The following is a 13,794-nucleotide window of genomic DNA, read 5'->3' on the forward strand; positions in this document are numbered from 1 at the left end:
ATTCTTTTGTCGATAGTACTCTAAGTACAACATTCAAGTTATGTGCTCAACACGACCACATAAGAGAAATCCTTGTATTTGAACATTCAGCCTTTTAAAGTCTGTTCTTTTTGGTCCTACACATGTTTACTATGATTAATTAATAAATTAATAAATAAAACTTCTTGATACTGGACCAGAAAGACATTTTATAGTCGTTTTATGATGTTCGAATTATCCTCCGCTGTTTTTTAAGGGTTCACTTTGTTTTTATGACATTTAACAAAAAGGAAAAGCAGGATTGTAACAGAATAATACATTTTGTTCTGTCTCAACACGTTGATTTTCCTCCAGATGCCAATGGTCACGATGATGATTAAACATCCTCCACAGCTGGGGGCGGCGGGTACAAAAAACAAAACAAAAAACAAAACAGGAATTTATTAAAAGTAAAAACAAAAAGCGGAGAACTGCATCCAACACGTTCGCCGTAAACCTTGATTTAATTCAATTTGGTCATATTTTGGTTGCTTTTGTATTGATAAGATACAGAAATCAGGATGAATGTGTCTGTTTTATTATCGGTTTCAGGTTAATTATGAAGTGGTTATATATGCATATATTTACATACCATGTGTGTGTTTAACTGTGTTTAACTGTGTCTCATAGACCTACAGCATAATAATAATAATAATAATTTCTTGATGATTTTCAATATTAATTAAGCAGGATTTATGTAAATAAAACAATAACTTGAAATATGTCCAAGTGATCGAACAGAGAGACTCTACCGTTGCAACGGACAGTAGACGGGAAGCTCATGGAACTTGTTACAGGATGTTTGCAGATAGGAACGAGTTGAGAAGTCCTTCACATGCTTCAAAGTACAGATTCAAAAGCTGGTTTTGGATCAAATGTGGTATAAAAACCTACCTGGGCTTCTACAAACCTCTACTGAGAATCCAGAGACCAGTGTGAGGTTTTTAACCTGAGCAACAAGTCCAAATACAAAAAGAAAAGAAAGAAAAAAAGTCTTTATGTTGAATTACTGCACCTGAATTTCCTCCAAGCTAGTTCTGTAAATCAAAGCTGAGCTTTTTATGTAATCAGGACAAATGTTACTGTATGAGAAGCAGTGTTTTGTGTTTTATTGGAACAGATTTGATCCAGATCTACTGGTGTTTTGTTCCCATCACCCCCTCCTCTCAGAGCTGGTTCAGTTATGGTTCTCACTAGATGGGAGCGTTTTTGACTGGAAGAACAGTTTGTAAGTGTGTTGGTAGGAAACAGCCTCGGGGAATTTCATCTCCACTATCAACCTCATTTTAATGACAGCTCCCCAGATACTCCTCTATGTGTGTGTGTGTGTGTGTGTGTGTGTGGATATACAGTAGAAGTGTGTGTGTGTATGTGTGTTGTTTGTTGTTGTGCATCCTAAATATGTCATCATTTGTGCAGCACTGCATATAAAATGTCGATTAAACTGTCCACACCACAGAGTTATCAATGCACCTCAGTAACAATGAGAATAAGGGATTAATAATGCCCATTATCTGACACAGACCACAATGTGTATGACTCAGTACTCGCCAAATCCTCACAAACATCCTCATGCATTTGTTCTTTGTGCTTCTCTTTCTCAATAGAGAGAAACACCAAAGAAGATGTTTGTTTGTCCTCGTTTGTACCATTCATAGGTTTTTATCAGTGAGAGGGCTGTAGACGCTGGGGGTGAGGTTCATGGTGTCTGCTAGGCCTACAGGTCAGAGGGTCACTTATAATCATATAATCAGAGCTTCAGTGTTTGAAATGGGGCATAAAACCTTTTCTGGTTTATGTTATTGAATCCAGTTTGGGTGGAGGTATTCCTTTTTCTATTATTTCTCTTTGGGTTTTCAGTAGATCAGAAACCAGACCTGGTGCAGCGTTGACGACAGCTTCTATTTTCTTTTTGCTCCAGTCCGACTTTAACTAAATGAGCTACAAGACAGTGTACTAATGAACCTGATAATTAAACTAACTACTCAGGAAAGACATTTAACCACTGATCATGTCACACGTCTCCCAGTGCAGCTACATGACTTAATGATGAATCTGTAATTTGGACAGTTGTGAAGACATAAACTCACTCATTGTTGCTTGGAACTCTTCATTTATCTAAAACTTTAAAAAAGAAGAAACTGCACTGTCTGTATTAAATGTTCACTACTATGGTTTCAAAACCTTTTTATGCTTTCTACAAAAAGGAAGAAAGGCATCAGACACTTTCCTCTGTGGTAGAGAAGCTAATAACCGAGACCTTCACTTAGACTGAATATAAAAGTCAAACTGGATTAAGACTGAACATGAAATATGTTCACACACATATACTCAGTCAGTTGCTGCCGGGCGCTGGAAGAAATCTGCTGCAGGAAGTTTAGTTTTTGTGTAAATTATTAATAAATGAATCCATTAAGGAGCTTCTTGGACACATTCAACTTAGTCAAGTAGTTTATTATCTGCAGATTCAGCCACTATCCCTAAAAACCTGTCTCACTGTATTGCAGCGTACTGTAAAATCCTCTGAGCCCACATCTCAAGGACTCAAGGGCGTTGTGTTTGTTTGTAGTTGGTCTGAACATATTTAAGTTTACATACACTGCTTCTATCCACTGTATCTCATTCAGATCAAGGCTGCCTCTTGCATTTAACAGTCTGCAGATGAGATGCTGAGGGGGAGGTGGAGGATTGCAAGTGTCAGGGCCGTTGATGGTTACCATGGCGCTCAGTCTGTCGTATGCATGTGTTCTTGTAGACAGGTCTTTATTTGATGCTGCTTTCACATGTTGGCATTTAGAAAGTACTCCCATCCTGATCCAGTCCCCTCTAAGTCCTCTCTGTTTGAAGTAACACTTGGAGATGTAGAGATCAAAATGCTCCTGGTAAGAACAGGAAGCTCAGATGAACAACTACCCACAGATGCATCATCACCTGTTTCTGTTGTGTTTTACAAGCATTTTACAACGAGGACAGTTCAGCCTGTGCTGTTCTTATCAGTAGAATTAAACGTTTCACAGTGTGAAGGGTCGTCTTTACATTCAAACGTTGTCCGGTCAGAAGGGAAATTTAAAGGTTGAATAATTCATGCAGTCAGAGATGGTTCTCAAAGTGAGTACAAGTAGTAATGTAAATGTGTGTGTGAGTGTGTGACTACAGGGATTATGGGTCTCACTTAATCATCTTGCAGGGACTCTCTGGCTGTGTGTGGGAGGCAGGCCCAGTCCCGCAGTCTTACATAAGAGTGGACATAATGCAGTTTAATTCAGCTGCTTTTAATGTGTTCCCTCTTTTTCTGCACACGGCTCATTTAGGGAAACATTCCCTCAGTATTCAGTTCACAATAAATACGCATATAAGGATATTGTAACGTGTTGATTCTTTTAATATGCTACACTACACAGACAGCAATGTTGAGCAAATGTCCGAAACACACCTTGAGTGTAATCCTTCAGCTTCTATGTCTTTCCTGGTTAAAATTCAGGAAATTTTCTTATTTGTTCCCATGATGTCAGGATTAGCCGTGCATTCATCAGAAAACATACCTCTCCTGTCCTCTTGTTTCTCAGAAAGCAGCCTTGGTGGATAGAGAGGCAGATGGAAAAGAACTGAACGAAGGTTGCATCACAACTGAGAATCACAACCTCATCTCCGTCGCCATGGAAACAGCTGAACAATCAAAGCTGGCGATGCGCTGCGAAGCGGAGGTCCCTGTGGCTGACTCACCTGAGCAGAGAAAGGATTTTGGTGCAGATGATGAGCGAGCCTCTCCAGAGACGCTGTCTTCAGATTACCTGAGGGAAAAGGTGACGCCTGGAACTGTAGGAGCCACAGTGCCGACCAGAATATCTGAGAATGATAAGCTAGACTTCTCTGAGACGAGTGTTTGCACTGAAATGCCTTGTGAGGATGAAAAGGAGGTTATGGCGTTACAGCCGGGCCATGACGAGCTGAACAGGAATGAGTCTGTGGCCTCATCCGTGTCTGACACACTCTCCAGTGTTGATAGTGTTTATGAAAATGAGGCCAGTCGTAAGAGGCAGGACATACCAGAACAAGACCCTGAGCAAGAACAGGCCCCCAAGTCAGAGCAGCACCCTGAACTTGAACAAGCCCCCAAGCCACAAGAAGATCCTGAACCTGAACAATACCCTGAGCCCCAAGAAGATCCTGAACCTGAACAATACCCTGAGCCCCAAGAACATCCTGAACCTGATCCTGAACAATACCCTGAGTCTCACAAAGATCCTGAACCTGAACAATACCCTGAGCCCCAAGAACATCCTGAACCTGATCCTGAACAATACCCTGAGCCCCAAGAAGACCCTGAACCAGGGCAATACCCTGAGCTGCAAGAAGACGTAGAGAAGGTCTGCTCCTCCAAGCCAGAGCTATACCCTGACCCAGAGCTGTGTCCTGACCCAGAGCTATACCCTGACCCAGAGCTGTGTCCTGATCCAGAGCTGTGTCCTGACCCAGAACTATACCCTGACCCAGAGCTGTGTCCTGACCCAGAGCTATACCCTGACCCAGAGCAAGACCTTGACCCAGAGTTATACCCTGACCCAGATCAAGAAACTCAACTAGAGACGTACACTGAACCAGAGCCAGAATGTGGTGACAACACTCATGAAGATGATAATTTTCAAAACCTGGGAATGTACACTAATGATGACGCAGAGGCCAATGAAATCCTACTTGACTCTTGCATCACAGAAGAGTCAGTATTAGAGCGGTGCATCAGAGAGGAGGTAATGTCGGATGTGTCCAATGAATCCTGTCATGACCCTGACCCTGATGAAATAGATGAATGTCTGAGAGTTGAGATTGCTGCTGCCTCATCAGATAGTGAAACAGACGAAAAATGGAGAGCAATATTCTCCTCTTCTATAAATAAAGAAGACGATGACTCATATTTGGACAGTCTTCAGCTGAGTGCCCAGGAACTCTTTGTGCAGAAAGTCGAGGTGACAGACTTTGAAGAACAGGATGGCGGCAATGTTGAAAACGTTCACTTTGATGTCTCACAAGGGGAAGAAATTCTGGAACAACCCGAGGACATTATTTCCTTTCCTGCTGCCCCACACGAGGTTAAATATAACCATCCAGGCCTTCAGTGTTTGTCCAAAATATCTGAAGATGACAGTGAAAGTAGCAGAGATGTCAGTCATAACCACACAGTCCACCAGGAAAACAATGAAGACACAAACAAGAAGCTACCTAAAGACTTCTGTGTGATACAGGAGACCAAGAGTGAGAACGTCAGTACGGAGCATGTGGACTTCCGGTTGGCTCGTAAGCAATGGCGTGAAATGGAAGAGCAAACCAAAAACAAGATTGTCTTACCGACAACCAAGCAGCTGAGCTTCCATGGCAGCCACAGCTTCATGTACACACCAGTCCGCAATATTGAAAGAACTTACAAGAAAGCACATGACCTGGAGAACTTAAATCTGGTCAGAGATTATCCTCACGCACAATTTAGCCCTTGCTCTGAGGACTCAGGTCTGGATGATTCCAGTTACAGGTCCCCTTACGATGATGAAACACCAGTGGACAGAGAGATTCACATCCCGATGGAGAGGGACGACACCTTCAAAAGAGAGAAGGGCCTCTCCAGGATGGGCAAATCCACTGACTGTGTCCCATCCCGAGGCATCCCAAGATCCATAAGCACTCCACTGACACCATCATTCATCATTACCTCCTCACCCACCAAGGAACCACACAGCCATGATGTGTCAGCAAACAACATTATTATTCTGGACCCTAGCAGCCCCAGACATGTGACAGACAGTGTTCCAGCCCGGTCCGGTGAGTGGCGCTGTGACGACAGCAGCTCCAGTCTTATCATCCTCGAGACATCCAACCTGATCATTCGCAGTGCCTCAGAGTTCTCCCTCAACAAAGCCTGTGAGGAGCCCCAGGAAAAAATGTTCCTCAACAATCCGTTTTTCAAGCTGCGTTCAAGAAGCCAAATGTCACTGGTGGATGAAGAGATTAAGATGGTGAAACAAAGGGAGGAGGAGCTGAGGAAAGAGAGGGCAAACCTGTATGGTAAAGACAGGTTCAAAACAGAAAGGGGGTCCAATCAAATGGACACACTGGCATTCAGTAACTCAGGTATGTCAATCAAACACTTAGATGTAATCTACATCACTGTTCCTCAATGTTTGTGTCTATACATGTAAGTTAATAATGATCTTTGGTCTTCATAATAGTTGATGTACCTCAGAAGTGCAAGTCATCTCCATCATCACCAATGAAAACCGCCTACAGGATGGATCGCTCCACGTTATCCTGCGATCACAGAGTAAGTCAAACAAGCACAAAAATATTTTTTATGCTTTGTGTTATTTATCTTAGATTTATCTTTAAATCTAAGTCATACTTTTATCCATATCATTCATTAATTTACAGAGGAACCACAATCAACTCATTCATTCAACCACTAGCAGAAATGATCACCTGAATAAGACAAAAGCTTCCAGGGTTGGAGTTCTGATCTGAGTTTAGCTGACTAACGTAGGAGATCAATAATAAGATAAATAATAAGTTAATGTTCTTGGTTCTGAAACAGCAGGTTCTGAGACACGAGGAGATTGTGCTTTAACAGCTGCTAAAGTGTGAGTTGTCTTTCAGTTTCCAGAGGCCTACACCGGAGGAAGACGTAAGAGTGCCATGGCTCTGCGCTGGGAGGCTGGCGAATTTACAAAAAACGACTGAAAAGGAATAAGTCAACAGTTTGGCTATTTAAGGGTATCAGCTGTCAGTGTTGTTCTCATGCAAGTAAGATGCAACTGTATTTTGTTTTTCATGTGGTGACATAACCTAACCTCTGCTTCTGTGATGCTTTCAGCAAACATTGAAGTAGCTTGGACAATAAATCCCATTAGAACTGATACATAAATTAATTAAACTATGGATTTGAATAAGCACAACACTTAAATCTGGCCGGGGGGAATAATAGTCCCACAGCTCTGACATCTCCTCATCACTCATAGCTGGAAAGCTGCAGGTTTCAGTATTTAGTTGAAGTCATAAATGAATGACAAACACCAGTGCCAACACATGCTCTCCATTTGTTTATTTTGGGCCGTGATGAAGGATTTGAAGCCATTGTGTAAAGAGATAATTCTCTGATCAGTGAATGTATGAAATATAAGAGACTCCAATCATTTTTAATAATGGCATGCCTCGCCTTGGATTACCCCTTGACCCTAGAAGATAGTACTTAAAAAAAGGTTGAAGCTGGAAGCTCAACGGAGGATAAGAATATATGAATATTTTATATGCTTCTATGTCATATGTACATGAAAAAGTTGCTGGTCATAGTTTCCTGTCAGTATGATAGTGTGAGTGGTGCTGCTATGAAACAAGGTAGATGAGAGTTTTTTTTACTGGACCAGACGAAAAACAATGAGCTGAGACCATAGACTGTATAAAAATGGACAGCGGAACTGCTTTTCTAAAGTGAAGCCAAGGCCAGTAAAGTCTTCCCTGATGACTGGCTGCAGTATAGGTCATAAGCTCCACCCCCTCCTTGTAAGTGGGTGGGTGTTGGGCCAAACTAAGACGATAAGATAAACATCAAATAATTTTTTTCCAAGGATAGTTTCTGTCTTTTTTGCTAGTTAATGATGTTGATGAATGTTCAAGTGTCACTTTTCTGAAGTGTGGGTGGGGCAGCTATATTGTGGCTCTTCCCTCAGACTGTACTTATCAGACTCTGGATCCAAACTCACAAGATGCCGCTGCCTAGTGAGAGGAAGTAGAGATGTGGTCTCGTCTCGTCTTCTGTGACCGCTTAATCCTCACTAGGGTCGCGGGGTTTCTGGAGCTTATCCCAGCTGGCATCGGGCGAGAAGCGGGGCCCACCCTGGACACGTCACCAGCCTATCACAGGGGTATAGAAATGTTGTGTCCATATTTATATACAGTCTATGGTTGAGACGGCTGAGAAGCACATGTAGAAAGAGTCACGGAAAATATTGGCGAAAATACTCAGAAAGTCTGTGAATGGACAGGAGGACCAGGAACTCTTTTAACATCCATGTGACATGTTGCTGACATGTTTAAGAAAGACTTTACAGAATCTGAACCAATTATTTTCTATAAATAATACTAAAAGTTATTGACACTGAAAGTATTTCTGTTTGAATGTTGCTGACTAATGTATTGTAGAGTCCCCTCTTTGCTACAGTTTTCTGGATATTACCTGTGTAAATCAGATTTGAGAACATATTTTGGTGTTTCTGTACGTCTTGATTAAAATGCTACGGTGTTCAGTGTATATTGATTGTATTTTTTCATCCTGTGCTTTTATGTTGCAACTTATATTTTAGCTGGATTAGCACAATTATACTAAATATACTGTATTATATATTTCACTGAATCAGACAGATTATTATAAATGTTTCAGTTCTGTCTCTGGCTTCAATAACTCTTCATTAGTCAAGACAATCTAATCAGTAGAATCATCTGTAAAAAGTCCAGACTTCTCCGGACCAGTGATTTGGTCATTTTATTAAATGCATCATTTTATTTATTTGTACCAACATATAGTTGTTAATGTTGAGTCACTTTTTGTTTTCTATTTCTTTCCAACACTTTTGCAAAAAAAAAAAAAAGTCAACAAAGGTGATTTTAATAAAGATATACAGTCTGATATCTAATTATTTATATATTTGATTCTTTCTTTTCTTGAACAGCTCTGTTTGTGTTCGTATGCTTTAGTGATGAGGCTTCCTAAGAACCGCTTGCTGATGTTTACATACTGTATCCTATGAATAGCCCATGCTGCCGGGCCTTTTTGGAGCTTACTGGGCTCTTTATGACTGAAAGGGGCTTTTCACTGTGTATTCCTCATGCAAGTATTAACAAGATTGGCAAAATAAAAGACGTATATGAAGAATCCCGGATGAAGAACCTTTGTCATGTCTCCTGTGTGTAATGACCTGATGTCTGAATATTTGCAGAAATAGATTTACTCCAACTGCACCATCAGTATCCATAAACATAATCATTTTTTCTTCATTTATGTTAAGTTATACAGTAACTTAAGCAGCTTCACTATGACTTAATGCTTCATGCATGAATCATATGTAAGTGTGCATCCCTCCCTTCTTTCTTTTTCTTTGCTAAGTTAAAAATGTAAAGAACTGAACATTTTCACATGAGATACACAGGAGCCAAGGACCAACTGACCTAAACTAGTCTCATCATCATATGTACTGCAACTAATTAGACAAAGACATTTCTCATATTTCTCGGGTTGTTTCTTCAGATGGGATGGAACGGTCAAATTCCGTCAACATTGCAGATCGCTCTCTGTCTGGGACAAGGGTGGTCTAGCCTCGGTCTCTCCTAGACACCCACATCTCTGGTTGAGTTTTCTATACAGACACTTGATTATCCTACCTGGAGATACTGTAGCTGCCATCACAGTCTGAAGGAAGAAACTGAGCAAGTTAAAAGTGTTGCAGAGTTTTGCTGATAATTCTACATTTGCAATAGATATTATAGATGTAGCCAGGAACATTGACTTTACTTAACTACATGTAAAAGGAAAATCTCTTTGCTGCCTGAACAAGACAAATGTTATCACTGTTTCCTGCAGATGCATGCGGTATATGTTTAATCAAACGTTTTTTTCATGATGGTGTTTATGAACTGGCCAACAAAAATCACGCTACAGAAAAAGAACATTGCATCTCGCTTAAATGATAGTAGAGTGGGGTGGGAGTGTGTATCTGGTACATTGTTGAAAGACTGGTGCAGAGAGTTGACATTTACAAGCTGTTTGTCTTTCACATCCATGTACACCCACATAAATGAACCCCCACTGACACACAGTCATTTCTGCATGAGAACAGAACAAAATAATGACAGCAATAATGTTAAAAAGAAATCTATAGAAAGTAAATTTAAAGAAAGTACGGCTGCATCATCAGACTCTACTGACACTGCTTTAAATGCCATTAATTCATGAAAACACCCAGAGAGTGGCAGAGAGCAGGGCTTGGTTTCTATTATTCTTTTAGAGGAGGTGAAACTGCCTCTTCCAGAAAGCTTTCAGGATATAAATTATGAACTGATGAATGGTAGAAAGATGTACATTTGTAATATGCACCATTCCTCTTATACTCTTTGACACTATATGGAAACAGAAACTAGTGGTGGACATAATAACACTCTGTCGCCACCTTGTGAGAGACAAAGAGAGACACCTCCCCCTCAGGCCCTCCTACTGTTGTTGGCGTTCCCGTGGCAACAGTCTTGTGTTTCCTTTCACAAGTGAGAGCAGCCGAGTGAGGAGTGAGGAAGACAGCTGAAACATGAACAACCTCTTCTCCAGGTAAGATTTTTCTTGTTCAGATTAGAACAGAGAGGTGCTTCCATGCGTCTCAGCCGTGTGATATCTCTAGCCATCTTTAAAGACTCCACATGTCCCAGCAGGGATGTCCAGGTGAGGAGCATGGAGCAGACGGTGAAACACGCTGAGAAGTACCTGGGGGAGATCTGCTCTCTGCTGGCCTCCTATACCAGGAAAACAGCCAAGCTCAGAGACACGGCCGACCTGCTGGTGGCTCAGCTCTTCGACTTCTCCAGCACAGAGGACTGTGAGCTCCAGACGGGCCTGAAAAACCTGGCTGAAGACCTGGCCATGGTGCAGGACTACAGGCAGGCTCAGGTCGGGGTTATAATGCTGGTTATAATATGTATATTCTGTTTAATGCTTCAGACTCTTCAGAGTGGAACTGTTGCCAAGAGGAGTGGTTTGTTGTTGCAGGTAGAGAGACTAGAGACCAGAGTGGTTGCTCCTTTAAAAGCCTACGGAGACATTATCAAGGATAAAAAGGTAAGTTAAGAAATAGAAGCTGTTGAAATATATTTAACAATAATGACCCAAATTAAAATGAAACAAGTGGTCTGAGACTCTAGTCAAATCGTCTCATCATCCCTAACATTATTGTATGTTCATCACCTCTTAGTTTCTTCAGTAAAGATGATAGAAGGTGATGAGACAGACATAAACCAGCTCATTCCTAGATATTCTTCCTCATAATGTGTTCACTTTTTAACTGTGATCGAGTCGTGTGAACAGGATATAGCAACAGCACTGCAACAAAGAAGAATGAGTTCAGAGGTTATTCAGGTGAAAAGAAGAGTGACCTACCCTGAAAACAACCATACAACACATCCATGGTCCTGACTATATTAGGCTATAACAGGACTAAAACTTCATGCAGAGACAATAAACTTCAAGTCTGAGTTTAGAAAGTGTCCAGTGCCACAGATATACTGAGTGCTCTCTAAACCTGGTTTAAAGTGTTTTAGGTTTTAATTGAACACATTTCTCTTGCACCTTGTGTTTCTTTTATTTATTTACTGCTGTTAGACACAGAGACTTTAAGTAAGAATTTCATTGTGTGCTCTAAGCTGCTGCTTTTGCTGTGTTTCTTTTTATGAGCTGACAGTGTTTTTAACATTTAGACTGATCTAAAGAAGTTCAACAGTGACCTGAACAGAGAGCTGAAGGAGTTACAAAAGCTGGATAAAATCCGTATGAAGAACCCAGCGGATCGACAGAGCATAGTATCCTGCTACATGTTTATTAAAGATCTGGCTCTGGTGACAGATTAGAAACAGATTCACATGATCAACATCACTAATCCACCTGAGGTGGGGCTGTAAGGTCATACTTGCCTGATGGGGAATATTTATGCTTTCTGTTAGCTTCACATGTTCAGATGTTTGCTACTGATATAATTCCATTTTGCATTTTCTTGACCACACCTTTCAGTCTCAGGTAATGTAATGACTTCCTGGTTGCCTGGTGAATGCAGCTCCTGCAGACGAAGAGGTTTGTTCTTTCATGTTCCTTCACTCACTGGCAGGCAGAGGTCAACGCTCAGAAGGCTTTCAACAACGCTCAGCGCATCGTCAGGCTACGCGAGGAGAACATCACAGACTTCCAGAGACAGAAACTGGACGATGTCAAAGTCAGCCTCACACGCGTGGCATGTACATATATATATATATATATCTGTATTTGAGACTAACAGAGAAAAAGTTTTTGTGTGTTTTATTCTCTAGAAGATTTTCACAGACTTCGTCACAGTGGAGATGCTCTTCCATGCTAAAGCCCTGGAGGTCTATTCACACACGTACTACAACCTGGAGGCAACAAACTGTCAGAAGGATCTGGAGGTACCTTCTGAGTCACCCGCTCTCTGAAACTGTTTAACATGTAAAATTATGCAAAACACTCACAAATTTCCCCATCACTGCATGCACAGCCTTGAGGAGGGAGGGACGCCTCGTCTCTTTCAGTCTCTGTACTCTGTGTCGGCCCAGGTGTCCTCGTGATTCAGCCTCTCATGTGCAGTGAGTGAAGCACACTGAAAAGCAGGAACCTTTGTCTCTGTCTCCTCAGCTGTTCAGCAGTCGGATCAAGATGTCCGACTCTATGACTGGACCTCTGGACTCTCCTGTGAGCAGCCACACGTCTCCCGTTATAAACCGCCACCTCAGTCCTCACCTGGCCTCCCCGAGACCGCAACACCTCAGGTCAACGCTGACCACGAGCACCGGCCAAAGCCACAGGCACCAACACGGCCTGCACCCCGACAAAGCCAGGGGGGTGAGGCCTAAATGCCCCGGTTGCTATGGTGACACAATGAGAACGCTTGTTGAGGTTTCCAACTTTTTTGTTTGCAGCCTCGCAGCACCTTGCAACGCCAGAGAGGCATGGATGAAGAGGAGCGGGATGAGGAGGAGGAGGATGAAGAGGAGGAAGAGGAGGAAGAGGAGGAGTCTTCATCAGAGAGGGAGGAAGGTCTCCAATCCGGCAGACAGTCGTACGCTGCACAGTATGCAGGGATACACAGATGGCAGAAATAACAGTGCTGTACTTTAAAAGATGTCTGTGCTTCGTTATCAGCCGCTATTCGCAGTGAGGTTTTGCCTCGTGACTTCCTAAAACAGGAAAGAGGAGTAACTCTCCTCTCGTTTCAGGTGCCTATCCCTCATGTGTCGCTTGTCTGTCGTCCCTGATTTCTGATTCTCCTGTTCCCCCTGTTCCACCTGTTCCCCATTACCTTTATGTGTATATATTTAGTCTGTGTCTCCCCTTGCGTTCCCTTGAGTGTTTCATCCTGTCGTGCATCCCGGCCTTTCCTCCTAATCAGTGTCTCAAGACCCAGCGGAGTCTGTTCACCGTGCCTTTATCAGATTCCTTTCTGCTTCTTGTAAGTTTGTATGTTTTATCTAGTTTTCGTGTCGTAGTCCCTGTGACTATTTTTCTGCCTCCTGTGCGAAAATAACATATAATAATAAATGGGTTATATCTTCACAACTCTAAGGGCTTTTATGAATCACTTTGGTCACCTGTGAAACAAACACCTGTGAGAGTGCTACAAAAGTTCAAATATGAATTAGTAATGTAACATCCGATGAGTAATTGTGCAAAAGTAGATGGTAAATAGGTGAATCTGAACAAATTTAGAGATGTTTTAGCCCATTTATGTCACATTTTGGCACCATATGTGCCATTTGGCCTTTCTCAGGTAACAGTCTGAAAACAATCCTAGTTTCACTGATGCATCACTAACTACAAACACAACAGCTTTGACTCATTCTCTCAGACCATGCGTAAAAAGAGGCCTTCGGTGACACTCGACCGATTGGTCAACTTTAATAATTGACACCTCTATTGACCAGTCAGAGTCCAGAGAATCTAAAGCCGAGCCCACATTTACCGTAGCAACCACCAAT

The 13,794-nt window shown here is 41.9% G+C and overlaps 3 protein-coding genes across 5 annotated transcripts in view; all 3 read left to right on the forward strand.

Annotated features, from left to right (window-relative positions):
* palmdb (palmdelphin b) overlaps positions 1–8,931 on the forward strand; it is a 30,322-nt gene extending 21,391 nt beyond the window's left edge. For both annotated transcript variants that reach the window (XM_047568114.1, XM_047568115.1), the window contains 3 exons: positions 3,585–6,138; positions 6,237–6,328; positions 6,658–8,931. In XM_047568114.1, coding sequence (XP_047424070.1) covers positions 3,585–6,138; positions 6,237–6,328; positions 6,658–6,741 — 2,730 coding nt within the window. In that variant the 3' untranslated portion in view covers positions 6,742–8,931. The remainder of the gene's footprint in view (positions 1–3,584; positions 6,139–6,236; positions 6,329–6,657) is intronic.
* LOC124995607 (NACHT, LRR and PYD domains-containing protein 12-like) overlaps positions 1–13,794 on the forward strand; it is a 1,019,357-nt gene that overhangs the window by 950,599 nt on the left and 54,964 nt on the right. The window lies entirely within an intron of this gene.
* LOC124995623 (CBY1-interacting BAR domain-containing protein 2-like) lies at positions 10,248–13,372 on the forward strand. Of its 2 annotated transcripts, none has more exons than XM_047568135.1 (9): positions 10,248–10,372; positions 10,474–10,708; positions 10,808–10,876; positions 11,512–11,613; positions 11,822–11,827; positions 11,916–12,020; positions 12,115–12,228; positions 12,455–12,661; positions 12,739–13,372. In XM_047568135.1, the coding sequence occupies exons 1-9, from the start codon at positions 10,353–10,355 to the stop codon at positions 12,919–12,921; spliced, it is 1,041 nt and encodes a 346-aa protein (XP_047424091.1). In that variant the 5' UTR covers positions 10,248–10,352; the 3' UTR covers positions 12,922–13,372. The 2 variants fall into 2 exon arrangements, with proteins under 2 accessions (XP_047424091.1, XP_047424092.1); XM_047568136.1 differs by having other exon boundaries at positions 12,118–12,228.

Source organism: Mugil cephalus, chromosome 18 (assembly GCF_022458985.1).
Source record: "Mugil cephalus isolate CIBA_MC_2020 chromosome 18, CIBA_Mcephalus_1.1, whole genome shotgun sequence".
Taxonomy (NCBI): Eukaryota; Metazoa; Chordata; class Actinopteri; order Mugiliformes; family Mugilidae; genus Mugil; species Mugil cephalus.

What these genes read in the sequence shown, in the direction of transcription:
- LOC124995623 (XM_047568135.1), top strand. Translation starts at nt 10,353, where the DNA reads ATGAACAACCTCTTCTCCAG. An exon ending in ATGAACAACCTCTTCTCCAG is followed by an intron (nt 10,373 to 10,473) that starts GTAAGATTTTTC and finishes ATGTCCCAGCAG; the next exon opens with GGATGTCCAGGTGAGGAGCA. An exon ending in ACCCCGACAAAGCCAGGGGG is followed by an intron (nt 12,662 to 12,738) that starts GTGAGGCCTAAA and finishes TTTTGTTTGCAG; the next exon opens with CCTCGCAGCACCTTGCAACG.